This window comes from Haliotis rufescens, unplaced genomic scaffold, assembly GCF_023055435.1.
Source record: "Haliotis rufescens isolate VD_foot unplaced genomic scaffold, xgHalRufe1.0.p SCAF_3, whole genome shotgun sequence".
NCBI classification, from domain to species: Eukaryota; Metazoa; Mollusca; class Gastropoda; order Lepetellida; family Haliotidae; genus Haliotis; species Haliotis rufescens.
The window spans coordinates 31,210,270-31,224,054 of NW_025964001.1; the positions used below are offsets into that span (position 1 = coordinate 31,210,270).

Below are 13,785 nucleotides of genomic sequence, written 5' to 3' on the forward strand. Positions count from 1 at the left end.
AAACAAGTGATGCGTGTAAAATGTCACCGATGTAGTAATGAACATACTGTAATATTTGTAAATATTGATTTCTTGTTCTCACTTTGAAGACTACATTGCAACCCCAGCTGTGATGTCAGCCTTGAACTATCGTAAATAGACTCCCAGGCATCTAATTAAGGACAGTGCATTTGCTTGTCTCTCAAGAAACATGATTCCAACTGCATTAAGTGAACACAAGTCTTTTTGACCAAATGTCTATTCAAGGCAGTCATCTGTTCAAGGCAGGCATCTATTCAAGGCAGGCATCTATTCAAGGCAGGCATCTCTTCAAGGCAGTCATCTATTCAAGGCAGTCATCTGTTCAAGGCAGTCATCTATTCAAGGCAGTCTTCTGTTCAAGGCATTCATCTATTCAAGGCAGTCATCTATTCAAGGCAGGCATCTATTCAAGGCAGTCATCTATTCAAGGCAGGCATCTATTCAAAGCAGTCATCTATTTAAGTCAGGTGTCTATTCAAGGCAGACATCTATTCAAGGCAGTCATCAATTCAAGGCAGATATCTATTCAAGTCAGGTGTCTATTGAAGGCAGGCATCTATTGAAGGCAGATATCTATTCAAGTCAGGTGTCTATTGAAGGCAGGCATCTATTGAAGGCAGGCATCTATTGAAGGCACGCATCTATTGAAGGCAGGCATCTATTGAAGGGATTCTGTGAGAGAATTCGTCCCCAGCAGCATATGCTAGCTACTCAATGGATTGGTTGGTCAGGCTCTGTGACATCCTACCCTCACGTGTTGCTCATACCCCTGGAGTGTCTGGTCAAGATTTAATTATTATCTAACGCCAGCATCCTATGTGCAGTTTCTGGGTATCTTAATTCTGATTAAGCACTTTATGAAATGGAATTTAATATTGCATTTCTAATAAGGGTGAGGTGAGGTGAGGTGAAATGGGCTTAAATGTCTCGTTTCTGATAAGGCCGAGGTGAAATGAAAATCTAATTTCTAATAAAGGATTATCCGTGATGACCAACAGGTACTTCAAAACCATAATCACTTGTCATCCATACATGCTGTTTAAAGGAAGAAGTACTGGTATGTTGGATACTGTGCTTTGAGCTGGGCATTTTTATTCATTAATAAAATAATGTTAATCTTTATCATGTGAAAGGTCACTGGGATTTCTAAATATGTAACAATAATATCATCAGACAATGAGGTTACAATTTCCAAGTATTGACGAGTATTGTGTAATTCTCAACTGTATCACTTCAATATACTGACTGACATGACTGTCATTAGCATGATTAGTGCACATGGATACATGAGTGAGTGAGTGAGTGAGTATGGTTTTACGCCACTTTCAGCAATATCGCAGCAATATCACGGCGGGGGACACCAGAAATGGACTTCACCCAATGTACCAATGTCGGGAATCGAACCCGGTTCTTCGGCGTGACGAGTGAACGCTTTAACCACTAGGCTCCCCGACCACTCCCATGGATACATGAAGGTCAGGTTGTACAGTGAACTGTACACCCTGCCAGCTGTCATCTCGAGGCACCACATTACATGGAGGTTGTTTTCCCAGTCTCTCTCACAGGACTGTGTATCATCACAACAACTGAGTGAGTAAGTGAGGTGGGTTTAACGCCGCTTTTAACAGTATTCCAGTTATATCGCGGCATGTCAGCTTAATGTGGGAGGAAAGCCCAAAGTGATGCAGGTCTCAGACGTTTACCACTTAGGTGAAACCGATGAGCATGGGCATGGTACTGACAAACCTAGAAACATAACTGGGGCGAACCGGGATTAGTGCAACAACTCTGAGATACAGACAAAGGCTCCTGTACTCCTATATTTGTTTGTTTGTTTGTTTGTTGTTTAACGCCCCACTCAGCAATGTTCCAGCTATATGACGGCGGTCAGTAAATAATCAAGTCTGGACCACACAATCTAGTGATTGACATCATGAGCATCATCCACGCAATTGGGAGTGAGTGAGTGAATGAGTATGGTTTTACGCCACTTTTAGCAATATTCCAGCAACATCCCGGCGGGAGACACCAGAAATGGGCTTCACACATGGTACCCATGTTGGGAATCGAACCCGGGTCTTCGTTGTGACGATAAAACGCTTTAACCACTAGGCTACCTGACCGCCCCTACACACAATTGGGATACAATGACATGCATAAACCAAGTCAGTGAGTCTGACTTTAAAGGAACTTTACTCATATAAATTGGAGAAGGATGCAAATAATATACAAGCACAGCGAGTCCCATGGCATGCAAAGAACAAACTGCTGTCAAATCATAAAACTAAGTCAGTTTTGTTTTGTTCAATTTCAAATAAAACCTGGATGTTTTCTTTCCTAGTATTACAGGAGAGACAGGGGAAAATACATAGTGAAATGGTAATCTCCAACAAAGATGGCCCCATCATCAGTTACACAAGTCAATCAAGTTTCATCCCCAGCGTACTCAAGTCCCCCAAATCTTGACCACAGGAAGTCATATTAATTAGTACAAAGGCACATGGTAAGAAGACAGTAAATAAGACTAGGTAAATACTGTATATCGTTGTCGTATACAGTATAGCGCTGCCTATAAGGTGAGTTTATCGTGCCTAGAAGTAGGGGGCTTTCAAGGGGGGTTGTCTTATACACAACACAAACACAAAGACATTACTGTGAGTATGTAACACCGAAAATACCATGTTGAAAAATCAGTACTGAAATACGCAAACTTATCATGTAAATACACTGTTTGGTTATAAAAAGTGTTCATTGTATATCTGGTCTTTGAAAGGCATTTAGAAAGTGATACATATAAGGAAGAGAATTTATGGATGTCAATTGTATATCTGGACTTATGTTTGTAATCTATTTTATTAAGTGTATTCAAACTTTTATTCAATATTGTTTACATTCATTTCTACTAGTTACTAGATAGTTGGTTTCCCATTCCCGACCCTACCTCGCTTGGGCTTCCACGGACATATCGCGGCGCATTCTCCATTGTACAGTTGGTTTCCAGAATGAACGGAAAGTTCCCTGACTATATTAGCAATGATTAGGTTGGCACTACTTTGCAGTAATATCAGTCATTCCACTGAAGCTGTGATACTGATGGTGACATGCAAGGAGGATTTAGAGCCATAAGTCGCATAAATGGACATATTGAAATTAAAGTACCTGACACCATGTTGTTTTGATAATCTAACAAATCAAACAAATGGCGAACCTACAACAAACTGGATTCATGCATCATAACTAGTTTGTTTTGTTTGTTGCTTAATGTGGATGCGGCAATATTCCAGCCACATGACAGCAGCCTGTAGAGAGTCAAGTTTGAAGCTGACAATCCAGAGATGGATATCATGTGCCAGTGGGGTATGATGTTACACAATCAACAATGTCACTGACAATCCGATAAGATCCGACAACCCAATCCGACCACCCGTTCCGACCACTCCGTTCCGACCACTCCGATCCGACCACTCCGATCCGACCACTCCGATCTGACCACCCAAACCGACACCCCGATCTGACCACCCCATTCTGACCACCCCATTCTGACCACCCAATCCAACCACCCGATCTGACCACGCGATCCGACTACCCAATCCAACCACCCGATCCAAGAAGACACCTCTTACGACAAGCAAAGGTTGCCAGAAGCAAATTCTTACTTGTCTAACCCAGGCTCCCTACAGGGGACGGATCAACACTGGACCATATTGTAATGTCTATAAGTAAACTGACTAACAGTCTGTATGATGTGCTCAAGTGTTTAGATAAATCATCAATTTCAAAAGATCAAAAAATAATTTTTCCTTTGATCTCATCTGATGTCAACTCTGTCAAGTATTCTGGTCATAATATGTAACACAGTATTTGATTTACATCAATGTATCACAGCCGCAACCCACTTTTCTTTATACGTCATAACAAATGCTATGCTAACAGTGCCCTTGATAAAGCCTTTTACCTATATAATGCAAAATAATTTTACGAGAGTTGATTGATAAATTCTGAACCTCACATAGAAAGACTTGACCTAAAAGAAATAGAAAGTGCTTTACATTTCAACATAATTCCCTTCCACATTGATACACTTTAGCCAACCAGGTTGGAGGGATTTGATCCCGGTATCTTAGAAGTCCTTCTCATGGCCAGGATGGAGGTAATCTTCAAGGCTTTCTCTGCCACGCGTAAACTCTACTGCCCACCTCTTTTACAGTGGCACAGGAAGAGGCACCCAACCCTTGTCTTGAACTCATATCTTCATGGATGGCTTTTGTTTTCTGCAAGAACTTGATCCATGCACGTTCCTCAAGATATACTTCTATGCCATTAGGCAATGTTCACAACAAATATTTCCCTACGTCATTCCTTCCATGTGAGGCTCAGAACTTATCAATCCACCCTCGTATATGACATGTGACCATGATAAACGTTGAAAAAAGTCCATATTCTATGTGTAATTTTTACCATTTATTTTCCCTTGTCGTACCATCCAGTGGTCCAGATGTCCAGTTGTCCAAATGGAAAAGCCGGTTAGTATCAGGATTGTGGACAGTGGCAGCAGGGTCAAGCTATCCCTTGAACACTATGGGTCAAGGGGAGAACCTGCAACAAGCCAGGGCTGATAAATATCAAACATTCTAAATATGGATCCATTCTGAAAATAATGTGGAAGTCATCAACATGATTCCCATCTGCTCATGCAATATGAGGAGCAATCAATACATCAACCACCTCCACAGCTAAAGGTTAGGCATTTAGTTCCTTCCAGGCTGCGCCTTTGCACCATTAGTGCATTCAATTTTCAAACGTGCACATTGAACATTGAAATTACAGAGTGGTCATTATGCTGCACTGTGTTTTAATTAATTTCAATGAAATAAAACAAAAAAGTGTTCGTGTACCAAAACAATTAGTTTTAACTGTAACCTCATTAAAACCCCAAATCATGTACTCTCAAATATCACATTACGTCAAACATGGCTAGTGTGCCAGCTATATGGCTTTGTATGAAGTTGTGTCGCTGTTTTCACTCTGCACACTGTATCAGGAATAACTATACACAATGCGATGCCCATTAAATGCTGTCAGGTAACTGCACCAAAATATTTTATATCGAGCTCTATAAGGCCACTTAGCTAGTAGTACACATGGTACACGTAGCTAAATATATTTCTAGATGACATTTGCAAAGCATGGCGGAGCTGTCGTAGTGAACCAATAGACCAGGATATGTTCCTTCTTTTCAGAGGAACGAAAGAGAAACTAAGATGATGATGAAACAGATTGACAGAGGAAATGCCAGTTGATACTTTGCGAGCTAGCCTGTCAAGTATAGATACGATCTACTGTAGGTGCTCAAGTAATTTGATGCATTTTGCGAGGTAAGACCCGTTATATAACAACACTGATCCTTATCATCGATCAGACCGCCTTGACTGGGTGCCACCGCTTTGTTTGAAGCAAATGCAAGTAATATGATAGGTTAATGGGAGGGACATAGTAGGGACATAACTTGTAACAGCAACTTGTGGAGCTACTATCGAGCCACAGAATTACAGCCGAGTTCAGCAAGGGTGGAAATTGGACTTTTAACATGTTTAAAATCAGTTAACTTCCTTGCCTCAGGAAGATGTCTAGAAGAAGCAAGGTCCTACCTTCAAAGTAATGGCCTCGTCCAAGCGACCCTTTGATATAGTAATGGTGCTTACCGATGAATCATACAATGAAATAAACTCAATAAAATGTTTGCCTGAGTGTTAACATAGGGCAGGGAAGTCCTCACGTTAATCAAGTTAGTAAGATCACATCCTCTGTACAAACACATGTTAATGGGTTCTTTTCCATTGTGAGGATTGTCACCAGCTCCCATCATGTTCAGTAACCCATGCACATTGTTGTAATCCTTACGATCATGATCATAACTAAGTCATTTTCAGTGAAAATATCATTGAAAAACATTACAAAAAATTAAATATAACATTTGCTGACTTATTCCATGCATACCAAAAATTGTCATCACATAATCATGATAATGGCAAATACTGACATAACAATTCAACAAATACATGAACAATACCCATTATATCAGGATTGAAATCACTCCCGAGATCCAGGCACATCATGTACACACAGCAAGCCCCTGTAGTCTGATGCAACTGAGGATCGGGGTCATATCACTTGGGACACTGAATCTCTAGGCTAATCAGGCCACCCCGGAGTATGTATGTACCCAGTTTCTGACTCATGCACCAGGAGTTTCCCATATTCTTACAATTTCCTCAATGATTGCGCAAAACCTACAAACATGTGAAGTGTCCCAGTAAGTCTAGACCATACTCAGGGTTAGAAACCGACATTTTTTGTCCACTAGTCCTTATAACGATAACATATAGCAAAACCCTTAAAATGAGCCAATTTCTACTAGCCCTTAGGATACCTTTACTATTGGGCAGTTTGATAAGGAATACAGGACTAGTGCCAATTTCTAACGCTGCCATACTGCAAATATTCTTTATAAGCACCCTTTACTTAGTGCGACATTTTACAACCTGTACTCTATTGTGTATAATACACTTTTACTCAACAAATATGTCCATAATATCAACAAAGAAAGTTTGAGTTTCGACTTTTACTCCAAGCAACAAAATTCTCTCAAGAATGTTAACAAGATATCTGAGGTTGTGGTACGCCAAGTAGTCCTGTTACAACAACATTCTGTATTAAATGTTAGACAGTGTATCCAATCAAAGTAGATACAATTTATGGATAACAACTTCTTTAATTACTGTAAAGGCAACGTTTCGGTAAAGATCCTTATACCGTTGTCAAGCAAGACCGATGGCACCAACACCATTAATTACCATGTTTCCCATTGAATTATAGCAACCCTGACAAGAATACTATTCATGACTATTGTTTGAGCCTTCAAACGCATCCTATAATGAACACATGTGTCATGTTAATATGCCTCAATTTAATTTAAAATATGTCACAGATGTTGTTATTTGACTATTGCAAGTAAATATATTCGGTTTCATTTACGAAGTACCATGGCTTCTGGCGGTTCCTAACACGATCACTGATTGGTTGATATCAAATGGTGACTCCACCTGTTCCATACACAATGATCTACCATACTGCTACACTGGTTTGAGGGTTTGCTCGTCATGCCGAAGACCCGGGGTCAATTCCTGACATGGGTACAATGTGTAAAGCCCATTTCTGGTGTCCCCTGCCATGATATTGCTGGAATATTGCTAAAGGCGGCGTAAAACCATACTCACTCACTCACTCACTCCAAAAGAAGAGGGGAAGTTTTGTCCATGCTACAAGAATGGTTGCAGACTTCTTTATTTCAATCTGTGCACTTAAAATAACCACAGTGGATCATTGTTGACATTTCCACTTTTATACAACACAAGAAAAAACACACAAGACAATACTGATTACGCAGTTTAAAAAGTGCCTACTGCACACACCCTCCATTATCCAGCATATTGTATTTCCATTCCATTTTGATCAACCATCCTCGACCTGCCACTACAGCTTCGTTCTTGATGAGACTGGCTCCATCACTGTTATCATCAACTTCACAGAGAATTCCTCTCGCTCATTCATTTGAACAAAATAAAAATGCCTCTTCTGAGGAGTTTTGCATTCAAAACTGGTTTCATACGAATAAGGTCTTGATGTATTTCAGCGATTTACAAGACTGTTATCTCAGTTATAAATGTTTTTTACCTAGAATATATGTTTTCTGGAGTCCGAATGCTACGTACAAGATGGGCTGGTTGTATGCAATAGTCGGGGACTAGTCTCATCAGTGTAATGTGATTGGACATCTGATTTTAGTGTCATGTCATTGAAACCAGCCTCAAAACGAAGAAACGAAGCGCAAATTTTTTATTTGTTAACAGTGCATCGTTCAATCCTTGAAAATCAGTTTACTGATCGTTTGTATTCTGAATTTTGATTATCAATCACATAATCATAAAATCGACAACAATTCACTGACAAACACTGTTGTGTCTAAGCTGAAGGAACCTATGTAAATACTTTGAGTTATCCAAGGTTTGACATAACCAAAAATGATGAAGAAAGAAGGAATGTGCAGGGACCATGCTTTCACTTCGAGACAACCGTACGTTTGACACATCAAAGTTCAACATGACAGTGTTTGACTGTATGATCATGATGATCATGAACTTCTGAAACCTTGTCAACATTCACTGTTATTAAATTATTGATTATCGACCAACTGCTGATCAATCAATCAATAACAATCACAAACTAAGAGGCTGATTCCTAAAACTAGTATATGTAACAAACATAAACAGTGGATCTGTCTCACAAAAACATTTTGTCCTCTACCTCCATGGAATCTTGGTGTTCAAACACTTGATATTGGAGTTGATATCATTTCACATAACATGAATGTGGAGCTTTGTTCTTTCATCTTGTGTTTGAGGCCATTTTTGACAAATTGTATTGGTATTGAACTGTTGCTATTGGCAACCAAGAAAATATTATAAGCATGATTAGGCGCTAAGGTGTTCACACAGGAAAAAAGACGGACCATTAAATCAAACAGCATGTCACTGTTAGTTCAAAGCTGCTGTTACTTATCATGCGAACAGACGGTAGGGTAGCCTAGTGGTTTAAGCGTTGGCTTGTCACGCCGAAGACCCGGGTTTGATTCCCCACACGGGTACAATGTGTGAAGCCCATTTTCCAGTGTCCCCTGCCGTGATATTGCAGGAATATTGCTAAAAGTGGTGTAAAACCATACTCCCTCACCATCATGCGGACATACCTGGTAAATTCCCAACATCTGGATGTTAAATGAAAGTTTTGATACCTGCGTGCATATCACACAGGCATACTGTCATTCAACAAAACATCCCTCTACGTGGAAAAGGTGCAGTAAAAGCTATTGTCACATCAGTTTGCACACATCAATAATGTCGATAACAGTGTCACACATTGTTAACCTCAGCAAATCAGTATGTAGCTGAGAGCGTTATGGAGGCAGACATTTACCAAATGACCCACAGTTTGGCCCATGGGCATGATGGTGGGTTATTATCACCATAAAGATTCCTTGTGATAAATATAAGGGGTATGTTGTTGAACTTCTATGCACAGTATATAGTGTTCCTTTTTAACTGGTGCACTTTGTAATTTCTAAAGAAATCATGCACAGACTCAGTCTTACATGCTCTGTCGTGTCTATATCAATTTATAGAGAAATTATTGTTATGAGCTGAGAAAAAAAGCCTGCTCAAGCATGCCTCATTAAACATGTTAATGGCTATTGAAGGGACTTGTTTCCAGGTATCTGTTCATCACTGCTTATCAAACTCAGTGAATACAAACGTCCCGAACAGAGCCATGGAGGCCGCAAAAACATAAACGACTTCTGACATAAACTAATTTTTATAGTTGGTTAACGGATCTTACCCCAAAACTCTGTTCAGCAGGAGGATATAAAACTTTTTAAAAATCTGATATGACATGACATCTCCAAATAATTCAGTTTGGATTTGAGATATACCTGTATTTGGACTTTGCCCCTTCAAACTGTGACAATGCCACATGTTCTTTAAACCTATGACTAAATAGACAGATAGAACACATTTATTCTCTCTGTGATGCACATTACTTTTTTCCGATGTGTTATGGTTATAGTTGGAATATTGCTAAAAGCAGTGTACAACCATACTCACTCACAATACAAGGAGGTGTGAGAAACACAAGTTTGTTACAGCACTGCAAGAATCTAGAAGAAAATTGTATAATATATTTCATTATTTAGGTCGATGGTTATTATAAGTTGTAGCTGGATCGTGAAGGGTACATGGGGTTTTGTGAGTCCCGCATTAGGTTTTATACCATGAGCTGGGGGTTTTATGTGTCCCGCATTAGGTTTTATACCATGAGCTGGGGTTTTTATGCGTCCTGTGTTGGGTTTCATACCATGAGCCGGAGGCGTGTGTTATAAAACCTAATGAGGGATGCATAATACCACGAGCCCGAAGCGCATAAACGAGGGACGTATAAAACCCCATGTACCCCGAGTAATCCTGCTACAATGAATTTATCTTACTGACTTGTTTAATATGATACTGTATAAGAATTAACACAAATCCAAAACTGATAGAATTCGAGTGAGCTGAGGTTAGCTTGTGCTAAATTGTCATGCGACTTCCATTGACTTGAACATGTTGAAAAAAGCATGCAGCTTTTTGCTTTGATGCAGGGTATATAAAGGATTTATTCTGCCTCTCAGAAATCCATGTGCAGCCTGTATTGCTTGTGGCGGGGTATAAGAGATTTATTCACCTGCTGAGAAATTTACTACCCTCCTAGGTGGGTTACACAGAATTTTATCACGATCTCGTGGACCAATCAGATCTCATCATTCTGACATGGAGCTATGATAAAATATGTATCTAAATTTAATAGGAAAAAAGATTTTCTCCTTTTTCTCAGGATTTTGGGTTGGAGGATCTGTGAACCAACAAAAAACAAAACCACCTATTTAAATGTTCAGAAAACACCAGACTTGTAATGTTAAATATCTATGTAAATTGGTTTACAGACATTACTTTGCATGTGCATAAATTTAACATAATCCTGATAACATAATTACATATAATAATGATAATCCTTAATAATAGATAACATATTATCATTTTCATCATGCTATACTTGTTTTCATTTGCAGTTCATGAATGTACTTTACATCACACACATGCTTAAGGTTGATACAAACTTTTACAATGTACACCTCTTTATTGATGGTAAGAAAGTAATACTCAGTAACATTGGTAAATGTCCACAGAATAAATATAATTTACAAAATTCATATTCTTAAACCATCAATCTTACCAATGATATCCTTAACCTAATCCTATCCTACACTTGTCCCTGATGGTGTCTAAAGTTGATCAGTTGGTCTGTCTCAGTGACTTGGTAGAGCATGGGTCATCATACGCCGATAGCATGTTGGTTGGCTTGTTGTTTAACGCCGCACTCAGCAATATTCCTGCTATATGACGGTGGTCTGTAAATAATCAAGCCTGGACCAGACAATCCAGTGATTGACATCATGAGCATCGATCCCTGTAATTGGGATACGATGACATGCATCAACCAAGTCAGTGAGCCTGATCACCCGATCCTGTTAGTCGCATTTTACGACAAACATAGTCGCCTTTTACGGCAAGCATGGGTTGCTGAAGACCTATTCTACCCCGGATCTTCCCGGTTCCCGGCATGTGGCATTGCTAATAATACACTACCAACCAAAAATAAGGGGACAAAGGATTTTGAATTTAGCTATCGTTAAGGTGTACATTTACAATGCTGTCTCATTGCATCTGAATGCAGCATCTAATCACAATGAAATTTCACATCATGCATGAACAGCATGTGATGCACGTGCACACAGAAACCACAGTGTGTGTGCCTGTAGAGGAACTCTTAAAAATGCCTCCAAGACAGTATCTCAATGAACAGTCAAAATGGCAAATTGTGGGTATGATGGGGGTGTGTGTCAATTTGCATCTGATTCACAGGTGGCAGACAACATTGCTGATGATGCACCGCTGAGCAGCATCCAAGGGCAACAATTCTTGACCATAATCAGTATGGGGGCAGTTTTGTCATAATGTGGGCAATACCAAGGGCAACCATACACAAGTTCATCAACAGGATGCCATCAAGGTGCCGAGCATATATCTCCTAACATGGTGGACACATCAGATATTGACCTACACGCCCGACTTAATTTTACAGGCATTTATCGTCATTACACCTTCACTATCATTTCATCAGTTCCATTATTCTTTTTCAGTAGTATAATAATCACTGGACTGTCTGATCCATACTTGACTATTTACAGATTGACACCATATAGCTGGAATATTGATAAGTAAGGTGTTAATCAACAAACAATAAACTGATTGATCAACAAACCTGAAATAAGAATCCAATATAAACTGACACAGCCCAGCCTGTCAGACCACATCTTGGAGTCTCCCATGCATGGAGTGGTGGATAAAAGAACTGATAAATCTTTTCATGTGTATATCATGTATATTACTTTTCATATTCATTTCAATCAATACTTTGTTATAGACACCTGGCTACTATAATGATAAAAGACACATCTGGTGTTATCTTTAGATGAGTGTGTGTACACAATGACATCTGGTGGCTGTAACGGCCCATTCACAACGTGGAAATATTTTAATATTGACAACCGTCTTTTTTTCTATTGTTGAGTCGGATAGCTTCTTTCAAGAAGACTGCAATTTAGTTTTCCTCATATAGCGCTAATTTGCTGACCTCATATGCATCTTCCTTAGGAGTGTTTGTTTGAGGATAGGTTAACTCCAACTAATATCTTTAGCCCATTGATCCCTGGAGTACCGTATTTAGCCTGACGCAATTCTTCAGATTTTAATTAGTGCTATGTTGAGGATTGAACTTGTCTCGTTGCCAATTCGAACATTGTTGAAGCTAAGCTAGGCAAATAAGTTAGTCTAAATAGCCATCAAGTAACCAAGGGAGCTATCACAAGAAATAAGTGCTCGTTTACCTACTGATCTGCGCCCAAAGTTTGAAAACTACAGATTCTCATAAAGTTGCACTGGAATAATTCAATAAAGGAGATAACTAACCCATTTCCTAACTCACAACTAACCATGTGAATTGAAAGGTGGTGTTTGATTGGCAAGGGGTATATCCAACTCTATGAATAATAAGAGGTGTTTGATTGGCAAGGGGCGCCTATAGAAACATAAAGAGATGTTTGATGGGCAACAGCTACCCAACCCTAAGATGCACAAGGTAAAGTTCAGCATTCCCCTAATTATAGCAATGAAACTAGATGACTTGCTTATAGCTAAAAAACCCAATTATGAATACCATATTCGATGTAATAAGCTCCCAGGGAACTCTAAAAATTAGAAATAGGGGACTCTAATTAGAATATTATTTTGGTGAAACAAAACAGAGTTGAAAGATCGTAAATTTCGTGGTTTATGCTGACAGCCTGAAATGTTTATATACGACAGATATATATTTCAAGTATTTAATTGCCCATAATTAAGGGTACATATGACACACAAGTGCGTATTACACACTTGTCTTGTGTACATTGATCAATAGGAAAGGGTGTTTATTGGGATTGTTCACTAGCCCAAATATTAGCAAATATCGCCGTTGGCGCTAATTAGAGCAGGGCGCTTATTACGTCGAATACGGTATAAAACCATACAATAAACATGTATATAAGTTCATGTCAAAAACATTAAGCTAAGATTTCGTGAAAGGATTCCCGTTTATGACCATGCATTGCTTCCTCACTTTACTACATACCATGGATGTGCATACGTACCACTCAAGAGAATGTCAAAAAGAAACTTTTTTCCGCGTGCACCGATTATTTGAACCGTGAATGTCTTTCGTCTTAGATAATTAATTAACAGCTTAATCACACCAAATGAACAACTGCCGATAGAAGCGGTGGGACGTTTTAACATATTCAGTTAACAAAGAGTTTCTTACTTGATGTAGAAAGTGGCGGAGACGAATCTTCTTTCGACACATCACGCTTCCCGATAAATATAAATGACCTTGACCCAAAACATAAACAACCTTCACATTTTAAATGATTTTATCTTTTATATACTTAAGTTTTCATATTCAGAGCTACATTTATGATCATAGTTATCATTAAAATAAAATCGGAAATATAAATAC

At 39.1% G+C, this 13,785-nt stretch overlaps 1 protein-coding gene across 6 annotated transcripts in view; it reads right to left on the bottom strand.

Moving 5' to 3' along the window:
* The window catches only part of LOC124145971 (ectonucleoside triphosphate diphosphohydrolase 5-like), a 32,954-nt gene extending 19,295 nt beyond the window's left edge, over positions 1–13,659 (bottom strand). For 2 of the 6 annotated variants that reach the window (XM_048402846.1, XM_048402848.1), the window contains exon 1: positions 13,591–13,639. In XM_048402846.1, the coding sequence (XP_048258803.1) occupies positions 13,591–13,632 (42 nt within the window). In that variant the 5' untranslated portion in view covers positions 13,633–13,639. Of the gene's footprint in view, positions 1–4,479; positions 4,618–6,091; positions 6,165–11,994; positions 12,014–13,420; positions 13,443–13,590 lie in introns of those variants that run through there. The other 4 variants (XM_048402850.1, XM_048402849.1, XM_048402852.1 and 1 more) reach the window with 4 other exon arrangements.
* Positions 13,660–13,785: the final 126 nt, after the last annotated feature.